Source organism: Amblyomma americanum, chromosome 5, assembly GCF_052857255.1.
Source record: "Amblyomma americanum isolate KBUSLIRL-KWMA chromosome 5, ASM5285725v1, whole genome shotgun sequence".
Taxonomy (NCBI): Eukaryota; Metazoa; Arthropoda; class Arachnida; order Ixodida; family Ixodidae; genus Amblyomma; species Amblyomma americanum.
Window position 1 is genome coordinate 198,634,459 of NC_135501.1, and position 16,411 is coordinate 198,650,869.

The window sequence follows — 16,411 nt, forward strand, 5'->3', positions numbered from 1 at the left end:
GAGATCACAGAGCAGCCCCTGATTTCTGGGAGAAGTGCTCGTGTCTACTTTGTTTGCGGGTCTATTTGGCACTGCTTCCGGGCAAGTGTTGCCTCCGGAAACCAGGCACTTCAGTAATCAATTAATTCACCAGTTAAATAAATCACCGATTAATTTATGAAATAATTGGCTAATTAGTTACTTAGTCCTGCTATTTATTCCTCTTTATTTAATTGTTTTGCTGAATTATTTATTACCGCTAATTATATAATTACAAGGGTTACGCAGACTGTACACGCAACAAGCGGTGCGCGTTTCTCAACAGCACTTCACGATCCGCAAAGACATAACACAAAGATTAAAAAATTCCAGGGGTGAACTTAAGTCTGCTCAGGTGCAGCAATGCGAAATCATTTCTCTTACTGCTGCCGATCGTGTTGCTGCGTATTCGTTTCTTTATGCCCCTGCCGTTTCTAAGTCGCGTTTTCGCTCTAACTTCAGTTCTACCACATCCGAAGACATGGGACCCGTTGCTAGAGCGCCTAGTACGCACACCAAAGTGCTAATTCAGTAATTAATTTATCAATTTGATTAAATTACCGATTAATGTGTGAAGTAATTCGCGAAGTGAACGGATTACGTTGCTTTATTACAGAATTATTAATCATCTCATTAACTTAAATGATTGTAATTGAACAGTGGTTATTTAATTACTTCAGTAATCAATGCACCAATTAATATTTTTTAATTGGTTTTTGGGGAAAGGAAATGGCGCAGTATCTGTCTCATATATCGTTGGACACCTGAACCGCGCCGTAAAGGAAGGGATAAGGGAGGGAGTGAAAGAAGAAAGGAAGAAAGGGGTGCCGTTACCGATTAATTCACGAAGTTATTGGCTAATTACTTACTTCGTTCCATTATTTAATCATCTTTACTTAAGTGTTTTGCTGAATTATTCATTACCGATAAATGCATTATTTATTCAGCTTCTTTGTTAATTACTCCTATAAAGGACAGTTCATGAGGACACGCTCTGACGACAGGTCCTGTACACGCCACTCATGAGTCTAGAAATGCTTTCGCCTTAAAAAATAAACAATCCACCTCAGAATGCGAGTGTGTGTTTCCGGAGGAGCCAAGCAAATTGAACTCGCATCGCGCTAACGCATAATTTCATTTCGGGCGTCATTCACGGGCTGAGCGATTCTTCTGGTAGCGCATCCAGCTTGCAGCCCGAAAAAAACGGCACAGCTGGCGAGGAGCGGCTTACCATCACGGGACAACGTAGCGATACAGACATAAAAACGGCGTAAGTATCGTCATTAGTCAAGAGCCCGGTAGCTTCCCCTGCTTGTAACATCGCTTTCAAACGAGGATAGGAAGTTTGCCGCTGCGCAAATAATCTGTTCTACACCCACAGCTCTGCTTGCAGTGGTTCAGGAGACCAAGTCAATAAAACGTCATCGTGTAGACTTACCATGAGCGGACGATTAAGTTGGATTTCGTTGGAAACGTAATCCACGAGAGAACACGACGGCGACACCGACGCCTCATTCACGCACACGGTTGCTTGCAGCCGGAATGATTTTCACCCGTCTCGGCGTCAAACGAGAAACAAATGCCCGTTTCACGGGTATGTTTTTACTATTCGCGCTGGCGGTGTGTAGCTTGTCGTGGTATCCAAAGCCACAGGCGGAAATTTGTAAGCTTAAATTCTCCACTCGCGCTTTAAAAATCAGTTTTCGCGAAAACAAAACCCGACCGCGGCGGCTGCGTTTTTATGGAGGAAAAACGCTAAGGCGCCCGTGTGCTGTGCGATGTCAGCCCACGTTAAAGATCCCCAGGTGGTCGAAATTATGCCGGAGCCCTCCACTACGGCACCTATTTCTCTTTCTTCTTTCACTCCCTCCTTCATCCCTTCCCTTACGGCGCGGTTCAGGTGTCCAACTATATATGAGACAGATACTGCGCCATTTCCTTTCCCCCCAAAACCAATTATTATATTATTATTAAAACAAAGCCGACACCTTACTGCTTCGTCCATACGCGCGGCGTTTCCCACCGAATTTTGTACGTGATAATAATAATAATAATAATTGGTTTTGGGGGAAAGGAAATGGCGCAGTATCTCTCATATATCGTTGGACACCTGAACCGCGCCGTAAGGGAAGTGATAAAGGAGGGAATGAAAGAAGAAAGGAAGAGGGAGGTGCCGTAGTGGAGGGCTCCGGAATAATTTCGACCACCTGGGGATCTTTAACGTGCACTGACATCGCACAGCACACGGGCGCCTTAGCGTTTTTCCTCCATAAAAACGCAGCCGCCGCGGTCGGGTTCGAACCCGGGAACTCCGGATCAGTAGTCGAGCGCCCTAACCACTGAGCCACCGTGGCGGGACGTGGCAAACTTTTCGAGTGATAGCTAAAAAGTTGCATAGTTTAAAGTTTTCTTTTTGTGTTTGTGTTTAAAAAAGTGGCATGGGCGACACTAGTGCGTCATCGGCTCCGGAGCGGCAGGTAATGGGAAGGAACGCAAAAATACTGGCTTTGTGACTGTCGCGCCGTAGAACTTTTTCACGTGAATGCAAACGGCAAAAGGTATAAATGGTAGATGTTAATCGCACCCAGGACAATGCTACTTGGCTCTTAAACGATGTTTAAAAGAGATGGGTACATCGTTGAACTCTCACAGCCTTCTTTCCCCCATTATTTTCAGGAAGTTTTAAGGAGAAATGTGAAATCGCTGTTGCAACGTTTCTGAGTTAAGCGCGTTGTATACAGTATCGATCGGAAGATGGAATGGAATTGTCTAGAGCGATTCCTTTCAGGGAGAACGTGTTCATTTGACTAAGCACAGTTTGCGGGCAGCCTTACTTCTGGAGTGGCTGCCTCTCCTCGTTTTACCTGTTGGCATTAAATATCCTTTATTTGTTTTACAATATTATCACGCGGTGGTGACTGCAATCCGGAGAGCAAAAAGACAGTGAAAATGGTGCCTAAACAAAACTATTTGGGCTGACCTGCGCCCACAATTGACTGAATCACTCGGCGGCGGCGAAGCAACAAGCGTCCTGGGCGGTCGTCGAACACAATGCCCGCCGCTGTCGGCCGTGCTCAATTTACCGTTGATAGCGAACTTTCGAGATAAAGAGCGCAAAGTTACTAGAATATTCCGGAAAAACGTAGAATCAGTTCTGCCTGGCTGCGATCAATCAATATAAATCTAGTCGCGTCTTGCGTCGCAAACAAAGCGATAAAGTGTCGTGGCGACAGATTTGAAGAATGAACGAACACTGCAAAGATTCATGGCAATATATGTAACGGTATAACGAAAAGTGGACTTTCAAAGCTTCTTAAAAAAATATACAGGAGGGTGTTGCACTGTCGGCACCCAATATTTTTTTTTTAAATTCCCGAAATAGCGAAGGCGGTGGAGGACTCTATAGTTGCTGTCACCCGCTGCAGAGTTCCCCTCTGCGTGCAGTGCTGAATGCTCATCTTATTCAACATGTGGACACGGGAAGAACACAACACGCTCACAGGTGCGACACAGACGTGCGACACGCTCACAGGTGGCGCTAGACGCTCCCAGCTTCGACAAGAACGAATGTGGGTAAAGATACCACCCAAATTTCGCGCGCGATCAAAAAGTGTCTACACAAGTCAGCAAGCGTCACAAAGCTGAACGCCTCAGCTAATCCCACTGGCTAACTTCGAATAATTTTTTTATTACGTGTGATAAAATGAAAATTAGTTTTTGAGGAACGGAAATCGCACAGTAACTGGTTTGGTTTATGGTTTGGATTATGGTTTGGATTATGGTGGTTGCACGTCCCAAGGCGACTCAGGCTATGAGGGACCCCGTAGTGAAGGGCTCCGGAAATTTCGACCGGCTGGGGTTTTTTAACCTGCACTGACGACGCACAGTACACGGGGCCTCTAGAATTTCGCCTACATCGAAATTCGACCGTAGTGGCCGGGATCGAATCCGCGTCTTTCGGGTCAGCAGCCGAGCGCCGTAACCACCGAGCGACCGCGGAGGCCTGGCGCAGTAACTGTCTCACATACCTCGGTGGACACCCGAACCGCGCCGTAAGGGAAGGAAGCAAGGTGGGAGCTAGGGAGCAGGCGTGAATAAAGCTATAGAACTGTTTGCATATTTCCATCGCGCAGTCTAAGTGCATCTAGTGGAGGGACATGAAGAACCCACCGAGCTCGTTGCCTCGAGCGTCGACTCAACATAACACCGCGTGGCGGTAACGGGTGGTTTGTTTCTTGTCCCTTTTCTCCACGTGCCTTTGCGTTTCTTGTGATGTTTTACGGTGCTTTGTTTGCGCTGAACGCGTCGGCCTCAACCAGACGGGGCTGAAGCCCCTTCGTTTCCTGCTAGCCGCGCCCTCCTCGCCACAGTTCAGAATGTAACGGTGAATAGTTAGGCCCAACGTGTCTTATTTACTTCCAGCACTTACCGAATTACCTGTGAATCACCAACGTAGCGCTTCCGATCAGTCGTGTGCGGCGCGTATGACACACACAGCAGCGGGTGACGTCCGGCTTTGCGTGATGCATGGTGGTTGTCGGATGGATAACAACCATTCCAGCCAGCACTGAATGACTACGCCCAGTTAATAAAATAGAAAAATTCGTGCTTATTTGCGTTCATTTTACTCAACAACATCCTTTCTTACCTCTAGAAAAAAATCTATATTCACTGAAACACTGAGACAGCACCCTGCACGTGCAGAGGCCTGACTCTGTGCTGTCTCCTATTTCAGATTCAGATTAAGATTCAGATTGAGATTCATTCGCCTTCCCCTTGAATAGACTCAATTATCCGAATGAACCATTGGTTAACATTGCTACGGTTGTCATCAAGGCCCGTTTTGGCGAAGCCCATATCAAATGCATATCCACATAGGCCACATTTTACATAATGCCACATCCGGATCCACGCCCGCACGAGAATACGGACAGAAAGCATTTCTTGTGCCCGCATTATTGCTTGGTAAGCAAGGAATAAATATTTATTGAGAGGGAAGAAGAAGGTGGTTGGAGCAAAGCAGGTGAAGTAGTCAGTCCTAGATACCATTGGCTTTGGCCGACTCCATGGAAATTGTGATGAACCTCATTGCTTGTCTGCCTAATGGGCGAGTTCAATTTTACATACTACGCCTGTACTGCCGTATCGTTCAGCCAAATGAACCTCATAGTACAGAGGTCGCAGTAAAGGCCTTTGTAAAAATCTTTCCGTTGAAAATGTTTATTGACCAAGCCGAGCACGAATCCTATGGAAGGAGTCCCTATATCAGTATCCAACTGGTCGAAGTTGCCACGATGACCCTGTCTTCGAGCCATTTCTGGCCCTCAGGGACTGAATTGAGCACGGCCGGCTCTCATTTATTAGGTATTGGTAAAAAAAAGGGAATGAGGCTTTGTTTTTCTGCTTGCGGTACACACCCGTCCGAAATTTATGCTCAGTTCCGACATTCTGACTCTTAAAGTTCTGGGTAGTAAGTGTGTCCTGATTTGGGGTAATTCCGAAACACTGCAAGGCAAGAGAAGGTTGAAGAGTAATTCGTGTCTTCTCCGTCGACAAAGAAGAAAGTGAATGAAGCTGCTGCTGCTCGCCTAAGCTTCCAGCACACCTACTCTGCTTCGTCCTCAAACTACAGGAAAGCGTCGACGAACCAGTCATGACCACTTCGTGTCACGGAGGGTCCATGGAGGCTGCCGGACCCGGGGTGGTACAGGGTCCAGCTGAGGACATTGAAGCCTCCGATGTAAACAGGAAAGGCTTTGGTGTGGACCCCTGCCTTGTCTCGAGGGCAGTGTCGCTTCCGGAATCCGACAACCATGGACCCGATGGTGCTGACACCAGGCAGGAGGTGCCGTTACTGGAGGCGGAGCATCCCCGTGGTGTGGCCCCTCAAGAGCAAAGACCTCCCACCGCCGAAAGCGGCCGAAACGAGCATAAAAGGCGAAGCATTTCTGCTTGGCTTTGGGAAGTCTTTACAGATGCCAACATCGCATTCGGCATGGCTTTCGTGGTAAGCTGATACACAGCGTGGGACGCTCCCGAGCGCGTCATTTGCTCCGCCTTTCTCCGATCCCCCCCCCCCCCCTCCTCACAACTATACGGGCACGCGAAAAGCGCCACACAAATGGAATGTAACGGCAGTGCATCGTGGCGGATGATAGCGGAAATATTTCGGCGGCATGGATATTCCCTCTTGATGTGGTAGCATTATAGCCAGCATTTGCAAAAATGACGGCGTGTGTCACCAAATTCGCTAACTGATCGAGAGAGGTCGCGTGACCTTGTGACATCATCACAACCTTCCCATCGTGGCAGATGACCTTGTGACCATGTGACCTTGTGACGTTTTTACAACCAGCCCAGAGGAAAGTGAGCATGCGCCGGATTGCGGGATACGGTGTGCCCAGAAAACACAGTGTATGTGTGCATCAGCGCTCAACGAATATATTCTTTCCTGCTAATTAAGCTATAGGATAGAAGTGGACCAGTTGAATGCTGGTGTGTGTCTCAGGTGCAACCGCGAAATGCCGCATAAAAATTGACCTAGAAACACCAAAGTAGCAACACTGTGGTCCTCTAATAGTATTTCATCCAAATACTACCGTGCGTTAAGCGTCCCTCAAGTTGTTTTGTTAATACGAAAACCGCAGTTTAGGAGCGATTCCATACCATGTTTACCTTTCCTGCTCCCCAAGATTGCCTTTAATTCCTATTCGGCACATGCAACATGCAAACCCCCTCATGTTGCCTAGTTCGTTTTCACACGTGTCTTTTGCCTCGCGCACGTTTCTTAAAACCATGGTTGCTTTCACAACATATAGGAAGCTTTGGAAGAAGGTCGGCTTTTCAAGTATCAAAACTGAAGAGCGACGAGGTGCGGCGAGAAAAACGACTGCATATCCATGATTGTCGTTTTCGTCACCAATGAAGCTAGCTCGTTCCTGAAGAGAAATTACGGTTACGAAGTATTTGTAGGTATAAAACAGCTTGCTTTTTTTTGTGACTACATGGTTAGGCCTAGAAATACGTTGTGCTTGGTGCCAATAAAAATGGCGATGGTTTAGCTCTGGTTAAACCTGGAGTGACGCGATAACTACAGCTGGCCGAGTGGAACTTGGTCACGTGGCCAACCACGTGACGAACCACGTGATCAGCCACGGCGCCGCGCCGCCGGCAGCTGCTCCGCACCACCTGACCAACCACGTGACAGCGTGGCGGCGCCGCCACGTTGAAGGCTCGAAATGCTACCGTAATGTAGCTGTCGCCACAATAATTTTCTTATTGCTTACACTTCAGGAGCAATGATCGAGTTTGCATGTACAAAGGATGAAATCAGAAGTTTACTTGGATCTATTTTTCCCGATTGGCGTATAGTGTGACGTAGAAGATTCGAAGAGATTGCGAAGACTTTTTGCATTCGTGTCTCGCATGGAAAGAGACCAACACGGAGCCACTTTTATCAAGGGGGACAGCACGGCTCCCGGCTGTGATCTGTCCGTTTCTTTTACTGACGGCGCAAGTTCTGTCTGCACGTTGCAGGTACTGTCGGAGTCAAAAGTAACTGCCCCCGTCCCCTCCAAGTTCCGAAACACACCGCACATCATACAGGTGCCACCCTTACCATGCACTCCTATTCTCGACACCGGTAGACTTTTGACGCTAGGTAAAGCAGTCGTCGCGTAGGCCGGAGAATGATCTTGAACGACCTTCAGTTCAACGACGTTAGCCGTGTATGACCATATGTGGTACAGTTATAGTGTCGAACTATTAAGCCCTGGCCTTGAGCCATGGCGTTTAGTTGACCTCTGACCTTTGACAGGGGGTTGACCCTTGACCTTAAGGTCATCCGATGGGGTGATGTGAAGCCACGTGATGACATCCGATGAGGGTGTCGTAAGACCATGGATACCACGTCATAGCCACGTGGTCGTGTGGCTATATATAGAACGGCTGTCGCGAGCGTGTAGCGGAGCTGCCATGGACGAGCCTCAGACTCTTAGCAAGCGTGCTTGCTTTTCGCTGAATTCGAGGGTTAGCCGAGTTAAACCACTGCCAATTTTTGATCCCGTGTGGGGAGCTTAGATCGCCGAAGAGACTCTTCCCAGCTTCCGCACCACATCTGGCGCTCGCAGCTCCTGCCGCTCATGGGGCTCATGTGCGTGCTCTCGATGCCCAACCCACGGGGCCCACTGGCTCCGTTGACTCACCTGAATGTCCCGGTTATGGCCGCGTTGACCGCACTGGACGACTCCACCTCCGACGCCGTTGCGTACCTCACGACGTTGTACATGCGGCTGGTGGACCTCGGCGCGCCCTACGGCGTCTTTCTCCACATTAAGCTGCTCTTCAGGGTGCTGCTGGTCATATCGAACAGGCGTCATGCTGCCCTGATAGCATCGGGCGTGGCGGTAAGAACGGCACTTTCCTGCTTAGAGCTACTGCAGTAGGATACAACTCAGAAAAAAAAAACAGCAGTTGGTTACATGGAACTAGCGGCGTCCTGTATCACTCCGCCGGCCAAACGCGGCAGTAACGAAATTAGCTTTTTAATTACCCGCCGCGGTGGCTTAGTGGTTAGGGCGCTCGGCTACTGATCCGGAGGGCCCGGGTTGGAACCCGACCGCGGCGGCTGCGTTTTTATGGAGGCAAAACGCTAAGGCGCCCGTGTGCAGTGCGACGTCAGTGCACGTTAAAGATCCCCAGGTGGTTGAAATTATTCCGGAGCCCTCCACTACGGCACCTCTTTCTTCCTTTCTTCTTTCACGCCCTCCTTTATCCCTACCCTTACGGCGCGGTTCAGGTGTCCAACGATATATGAGACAGATACTGTGCCATTTCCTTTCCCCAAAAACCAATTATATATATATATATATATATATATATATATATATATATATATATATATATATATATATATATATATATAAAATGTCTCACTGCTAAAAAAGTAAGGTATCAAAATTATAGAGCGTATAACTTTATTGTGATAAGCTTCTTGTTCAGGCAATAAGGAACGTTTCAACAACGTAATACTTTTTTGTCGTGGAGGAATTCTGTGCGGCGGTCCTAAATCTGGGCGGAGCTTCCCTGAAGAGCTTGGTTGCATCAGAGTATCGACGGAATTTGGAAGGCATATAATGAATTTATAGTTCGGTTTGTGAATTATGCGGGTTTAATGTCCCAGAGTGACTGAAGCTATGAGGAACGCCGTAGCGAAGGGTTCCGGAAATTTCGACCACCTGGGATTCTTTAACGCACAGTGACATTGCACATTACACGGGCCTCTAGAATTCTGTCTCCATCGAAACTCGACCACCACGAATGGGATCGAACCCGCGTCCTTCGGGTCAGCAGCCGAGCCACTAACCAAGCTTAGCTGCATCTACCAAAAACTTCAGGCTACAAGCAGCTTACAAATATATATTTGTAGTTAATGTAAAACTTTATCTGTGGCGTGAATTCATAGACTATACTGGAGCATTCTCTGCGCCATCTGATCTGGGCTTGGCAGCTAGAAAGGAAACGCCCAGGCTTAATACTGTAATATCCTGACGCGCCAAGAACAAAAGATTGTGTTTTGTTGATGAGTTGGACGTTCTTCGTATCTGCTCAGTGTTCTCACAGTGATAAAAGGAAGAAACAGTGGAAGGACGAACTACTGCCCATTAAACACATGAGCAATGCTATCCTTCTGTAATGAAAAAAGCCAAGGCAAAAATAATGGGCGGCAAATATAATATTTAATTCCTTGTTATTGTGTCCCTCGCGCCTTCTTTGGCATTCGCGAAACACCACAAAGCAAAAGTGCAAAGATGATCAGAAAGCAGTTGGCTGGATTTGTTTCGTTTTTAAGGACATTATTCTGGAGCCCTCCACTACGGCACCTCTTTCTTTCTTTCTTTCTTTCTTTCTTTCTTTCTTTCTTTCTTTCTTTCTTTCTTTCTTTCTTTCTTTCTTTCTTTCTTTCTTTCTTTCTTTCTTTCTTTCTTTCTTTCTTTCTTTCTTTCTTTCTTTCTTTCTTTCTTTCTTTCACTCCCTCCTTTATCCCTTCCCTTACGGCGCGGTTCTGGTGTCCAACGATATGCGGGACAGATACTGGGCCATTTCCTTTCCCCAAAAACAAAGTATTAAAGGACGATTGAACTTCTTTTTTTCCCTGTTTTGTGCAAACCATGTACGTGAACTCAACCCTGTTTACAAAGTCACATTTACGTTACTTAGGTTTTCCAGGGCCCAGACCGCAGACGAACCTGATGTTTTCTCATCCGCGAATGTTTCGAGACAAAACATGCTGCCTACCGTTCAAACCATTTTGTGGCTTTGTTACACTCTTCTAGATCTCGAGGTAGAACGAAAATCAATTAAAATAATGGCAATTTGCCCTGACTCGACGGCAAAAAAATTAAGTGACAATACTGGTGCACAGCTGAAGGAGATGCGATTTATCAGGCATCAGCGCTCTCATAGAAGGCATTTGCCTGATATGGTAGCGCGCATGGACACCACCGCAAAGGAGCCTCTGTTATGCTTCTTCCATATACCTTTATTGCATGGCTATACTCATCATATTTACCTTCAGAAATGAAAATCAAGTAGAAAAACTAAAAGGAATTTACTTGGAAAATAAAAAAAAACACGGCAGGATGTGAAACGCTGCACGAAGCATCGTTCCCACAGATCTTATTTCGCCATTACCTGGAATCATTTTCATAGGTGCTGCTGGGTCAAGGCTGTGTCACAGAGAGTGCTAATGGCGACGAAGCCCACTGAAGTTGCGCAAAAAAAAAAGCACGTCACTGCCTATTTCCCAGCAATAAGCGAGGGTATGGACAAGTGTTTCCAGTGTTTGCATGTGTTTGAAGTAGGCAGACTCGGAATTTATGTACAGTCGTCCGCACACCCATCTAGAGCGCTCCACTGATGCACAGGTGAGTACACTGGCGTCATTTACGAGGGCCTTTAGCAGGCAACAAGACTTTACCATGAACGGGCATGTAGTAGTAGTAAGTAGTTTTTTATTAAAATAATAATAAAAAGCAAGGAAAAAGTTTTTGCTATCCCCGGCATCTGCCATCGATACTGAAGCACCTGAGCTGGGGCAGCGGAAATAAAGGATAGCATGGAGAATGGAGAAATGAAATGAAAGAGGTGAGGGGACAGGAAGAGAGGATAGGGGGAGAAGTAATATGTACAAACTATTTACACAATAAGAAATGTGTCCATGGATCATTTTTAACTTCTCGTGTATACAAAAGCTATGTCGGGCCCGCCAAGCAGCGGAGACTGTCATAAAGGCACAGCACAGTACTCAGTTCGAATGCTGTAGACTTGTGTGTCGAGGACGGCATATAGTTGTAGAAAGAGTAACTTTTGAACCGGAAGCTTCACTTGAACGCAGTATCTGTCTCATATATCGTTGGACACCTGAACCGCGCCGTAAGGGAAGGGATAAAGGAGGGAGTGAAAGAAGAAAGGAAGAAAGAGGTGACGTAGTGGAGGGCTCCGGAATAATTTCGACCACCTGGGGATCTTTAACGTGCACTGACATCGCACAGCGCATGGCCACCTTAGCGTTTTTCCTCCATAAAAGCGCAGCCGCCGCGGTCGGGTTCGAACCCGGGTGCTCCGGACCAGTAGCCGAGCGCCCTAACCACTGAGCCTCCGCGGCGGGTGACATGCGCTAGGTAAAGTCGATTTCGCCGTGCGTTGCCGGTTGATTCTAGTTGAGGTTGAACCGGTAGACTTCATTAATATATATTATACCAAGTTATTTTGTAGAGGAAATCCGTGAATGAGGTTTCGCAGTTCTTAACAGTAAGGCTGCGGCCGGGTTTTTAGTTTGAGGTTACTGGAGTTTCCGCGCATTATATTCGCTCGCATTTTTTGAAGTATGGTAGAAGCGCACTCCGGACTGGCTTTCCTGTCCAGATGATCTGGGATCGCTACGTTACGGCGGCGGCGCTGGATGTCCTGGTGGGGTACAGCAGCAAATGCCACGTATGCCTGCCCCGCACGCTGCCAGACCTGCACGGTTCAAAGGTGTGCGCGCGTCTGGCGTGGTACCGGAACCCATCGGGCCGCTCCACAGAAGACATCCTCCGGGATTGCGCACACGTCTACGAGACGCTGACCGACGGCCGTGGCGAGTGGATTCAGGTATGCAGACCACGCTTGCCGGCTCAAGTCCTATTCGCTATGGCTGGCTAAGCATTCAGTTCGTGAATATCTTGGTGCGCTAAGTATGGAAGTCTTCGGATGGCGGTCATATATTCGCCAACGATCCTACGACAGCTGAAGTAATGGTTTTTTGTTCAGAAAACTCTACCTAGTCAGAAAACGCAACAGAAAATTCTGTGTCGTCAAGCTAGATTCTTATATAATTTTTGGCCATTATCTTATAGTAAAAACAAATTTTTCTAGTGAGAGGATTTTCGGCGCTATAACGCTCTCATGTCGTAGCAACGGAGCAACAGGAAAAAAAGCATTCTGAGTGCACTTATGTCTGCTTACGTGCAGGAATGCGAAAGCATAGAACTTTCTAGAACGCGGGCTTTTTTCCACGGCGTCTGTAGACCTCACATTTTTCTGTTCTTTTTAAATTTGTATTTTTGTTGAATGGTTTTTAATTTTTATTGAGTTATTTATTTTAAACACTTTTTACTTTCTATTTCTATAGTTTTTACTTTTTCAAGTAATTACGAATTAATGCCTAATTACAAAATAATGACTAATTACTAATGCCACTTGCACGCCATCTGGTCTTTTGCAACGATGGCTACATTACGGTACCATTTCGAGTCTTCAGCGTCGCAGCGCCGCCATGCTGTCACGTGGTTGGTCACGTGGTGCGGAGCAGCTGCCGGCGGCGCGGCGCCGTGGCTGATCACATGGTTCGTCACGTGACCAAGTTCCACTCGGCCAGCTGTAGCTATCGCGTCGCTCCAGGCATAGCCTCCTATAAAATATAGGAGGCTATGCTCCAGGTTTAACCAAAGCTAAACAACCGCTATTTTTTTTCCAGATGAGCCTGACGAGCGGACCTTACGTGCAGAACTTCTGGCGTCACGACTCCCGCGTGGTCTGCGTGTGGGTGTGCGCGCTCGGCGTCCAGATGGTGGTGATTGTCGCCTTGATCAAGATGGCCGTGGATGACTTGGTCGCTGTGTTGCGCTTCTACATCCTATACATGTTTGAGAAGCGCAGAAGAGCAGCCAGCCGAATCCAAGCGTTTGACAGAGCAGCCAGGAAATGCTTGTGGAGCACTCGCTATCACTTGGTACGTGTCCGATCGTAGGAGTCGCTACGAAGCTGCGATATGGTGACTTGACACTTAATCGGATTAGATATTACCCTCACCTTACCAATTCCATCGTAGCACCACCGGTCTTACTGCGGACGGTGTATATATTGCACGGCACATCGCAGGACTATACTGTATAGCTAAACCAAAGCTATAACGACTTTCGCTGTAAAAAGGTTGCAAGTGGTCGTAACATCCATATTTTTCTGCTAACAGCTGGATGCAGCCTTCTGGTGGCTATGTCGACTGTTGATCGGGAACCGAGGAGCAAGACCAGCCATCTGGCCTCCACGATAGGAAGTTGGTGAATGACGGCTCTGCGAACTGTTGTGGAGCGTTTGTCGAGAAATTGAAGGGTGCAATAAAAGTGAACACTTGTAATTGTCAAATTGAGAGCTGGGTCAAGCCCCACATTGGTATCCGGACCACGAGCGTCCCCGACAACTGCGCGAAAACAGCTCGCCCCATGGTACGGAGGAGCGACATTGTTAAACCAAGGAAATATAGGAAGGCGCGCTCATGGAAAATTCTTGAAACTTCACTCTTCAGACACTGAAGGTCCGTCGCTACAGATATTGAGGGAATTTCGCAACTTGCACCCGCATGCTCTTCTGCATTTGGTCTCTCGTTACGACGGTGCAGCCACTTCTAATGCGAAAGCATTTCTTGGCTCATGTGTGGCGTCACCGGAAGCTGTGGACGGAAGTTGTGGACAGAGCGTGTCAGTGCAGTCTTAGCGCTATCGTGCGTCACCCACAGAAACCCTTCCTCGCAATGTACGGCGCTGGTACAGCAGATGGCGTGAGTAGGCGAGATGGCGGACGCGTATGAGGGAGGATGGACGCGCAGTAAGAGAAATGCTTTCGCATTACTGCATCTAAGCAGACTTAAGTGCACCCCTGGAATTCTTTTCACATGCGCTGAACCGGGCTCACAGCAGCATTTCGTAATATCATCGATCCATCAAGGATTAAGCTATAATATTAATCGGTCATACATAATGCTGCTTTAACAAATAGCTCAAAAATCTGAGCAGACAACTCTTTGATGTTTTCCTTGTAGCACAAACTCACTGCACAGAGTGAATAAAATATTCATACAAAAGAGTTAGCTAGATATCTGCTGCTCCTAATTGTAAAGCCATCGGAATTGCTTGTACAGAATACAAAATTTTGAAATAATTGTCTCACTTCTCAGTATACAATTATATTCTCCTCGAAGGACTTAAATTTCCGCCTCCTTATTAGACGTGGTTGACAAATTTTCTACCTTAAAAAGAACGTCCTGTTGAGTTAGTTGGTAACTGTTCCTGCGCTCAGTTCCGTCTATCTTCCTTGCTTTGCGTGTGTCTCGCGCCTGTAACCAACGATGAAATTTTATACCGCCTGAAAATTATATCCAGAAAGGACAAGGACAGCCTGTCCCCTGCTTTCATCGACACTATACGTGCGATGTGCAATGTGTGTCAGCCTAGCTCACATCGAGGTGTTCGTTTCCAAGGCGTAAGCAGCCAGCCTACTTTTCGTGGTAGTTTATTAACCTATAGGGCAACAGATCCGAATCGCATTATAATTTATGACCGATCATTATGATCAGGTGGGTAACGCGACCCATAAATTGTAAATGGCTCCCGGGTCTCATTCATTAAGTGACATTCATCAAGCTTCAAAATTACTAAGAAAAGAATAGAAGGCCTGCGCTAATTAATTTCTGAGGGGAAAGACCCAAGAAGAATGCTGAGAAATGGACACTTCGTATTTGTCTGCGCTATTGTTGTGCAGACAGTCGTAACAACACAACTTGTCTCGACGCAGGCCTTGAAGAAAGCTTTCATAGTTTCCATAAGAGCCTAACGTTCACTTGCGGAAAATTTCATGGAGTAAAAAAATTGGTGGTGGTTTAGCTCTGGTTAAACCTGGTGTGACGCGATAGCTACAGCTGGCCGAGTGGAACTTGCTCAGTTGAATTGCAAAGTCAGTCTTTCGCCGCTCCGTTTCGCTGGGCGTTCCTTCTTCATCTTCGTCCCACTTGACACGGCGCATGCGCACAGCTGTTGCAGCTCGGTTTCGCCGGCGCGCCGCGCCGCCGGCAGCAGCAGCTGTTGCTCCGCACCACGTGGCTTGTCACGCGACCAACCACGTGACCACGTGGCGGTGGCCGCCGTGGTCACGTGCCACCACCACGCTGAAGGCTGTAAATGCTACCGTAATATAACTATCGCTACAAAACGCGATAAAAACGAATTTAATTTGATCACAAAGGAGGACATTACGGCGCAGCTATGGTTTCGAAGCACAGTACACGTTTTGTACTCAGCATTAGCACGAGAGCCTGCAAGTCTAAGGCGTCGGTGGATGAAGGTACTCTGTTTCAACCGGTGGTGGAAAGAATACCGATCAAGGCCAGAAATTTTTAATGCCGGAATGCATTGAACAGCATTAAAAAAAAAAGCAGCGATGGTGTAGAGATAGGGCAACCACCTCGCGTGCAAGAGGACCGCGGTTCGAATCCGGGTGCTGCGCGATTCTCCACCGGAAAAAAAAAATACTCGTGTCCATAGAATTGAATCAACAGGCCTGAGATGCTGTGCGATCTGGGTATCCATAGCCGACAACGCACTCTCCACCAGAAAATGATTTGGCCACCGTGGTGTAATACTTGGCAAGCAAACTCCTATAAGAATAGACCAACAGCCCCAGCGAATATGGAGCAACTTGACCAAGGCGGCGGTCAGACCTGCGTTGCATTGGAGGGTGTTAAGAATCTCTGGCTGCGGGCAGGCCACAAATGGAAAATGAACCCGGCAATGTTTAACGCTAGAAACTTATTTATTTATTTATTCTAAATACATTACAGGGCCCAGAATGGCATTGAGTAAGGGGGGGAAAATAACAAATTAAGTACGATAGGAACAATGTGCTAAATACAACGCAAAGTACAAGGCAAAAAAGTAAAAACAATTTAATTATGCAGGGCGAGTCGTAACAAGACATACATCCAGTAAGGCTGGTGTGGCAGTACTGTTCGAGAAACTGGAGGGTATTATCCCTCATGTAATGTCCCACTAGGGACCCTTGAGGTTCAAATAAATAAATA

General features: G+C 47.2%; 1 protein-coding gene across 1 annotated transcript; it reads left to right on the top strand.

Annotated features, from left to right (window-relative positions):
• Window positions 1-5,667: 5,667 nt before the first annotated feature.
• On the top strand, window positions 5,668-13,669 carry LOC144134502 (uncharacterized). Its single transcript, XM_077667411.1, has 5 exons — window positions 5,668-6,025; window positions 8,148-8,423; window positions 11,944-12,171; window positions 13,037-13,291; window positions 13,532-13,669. Exons 1-5 carry the CDS (start codon window positions 5,672-5,674, stop codon window positions 13,610-13,612), a joined length of 1,194 nt encoding a protein of 397 aa, XP_077523537.1. The 5' UTR covers window positions 5,668-5,671; the 3' UTR covers window positions 13,613-13,669.
• The last annotated feature ends 2,742 nt before the right edge of the window (window positions 13,670-16,411 follow it).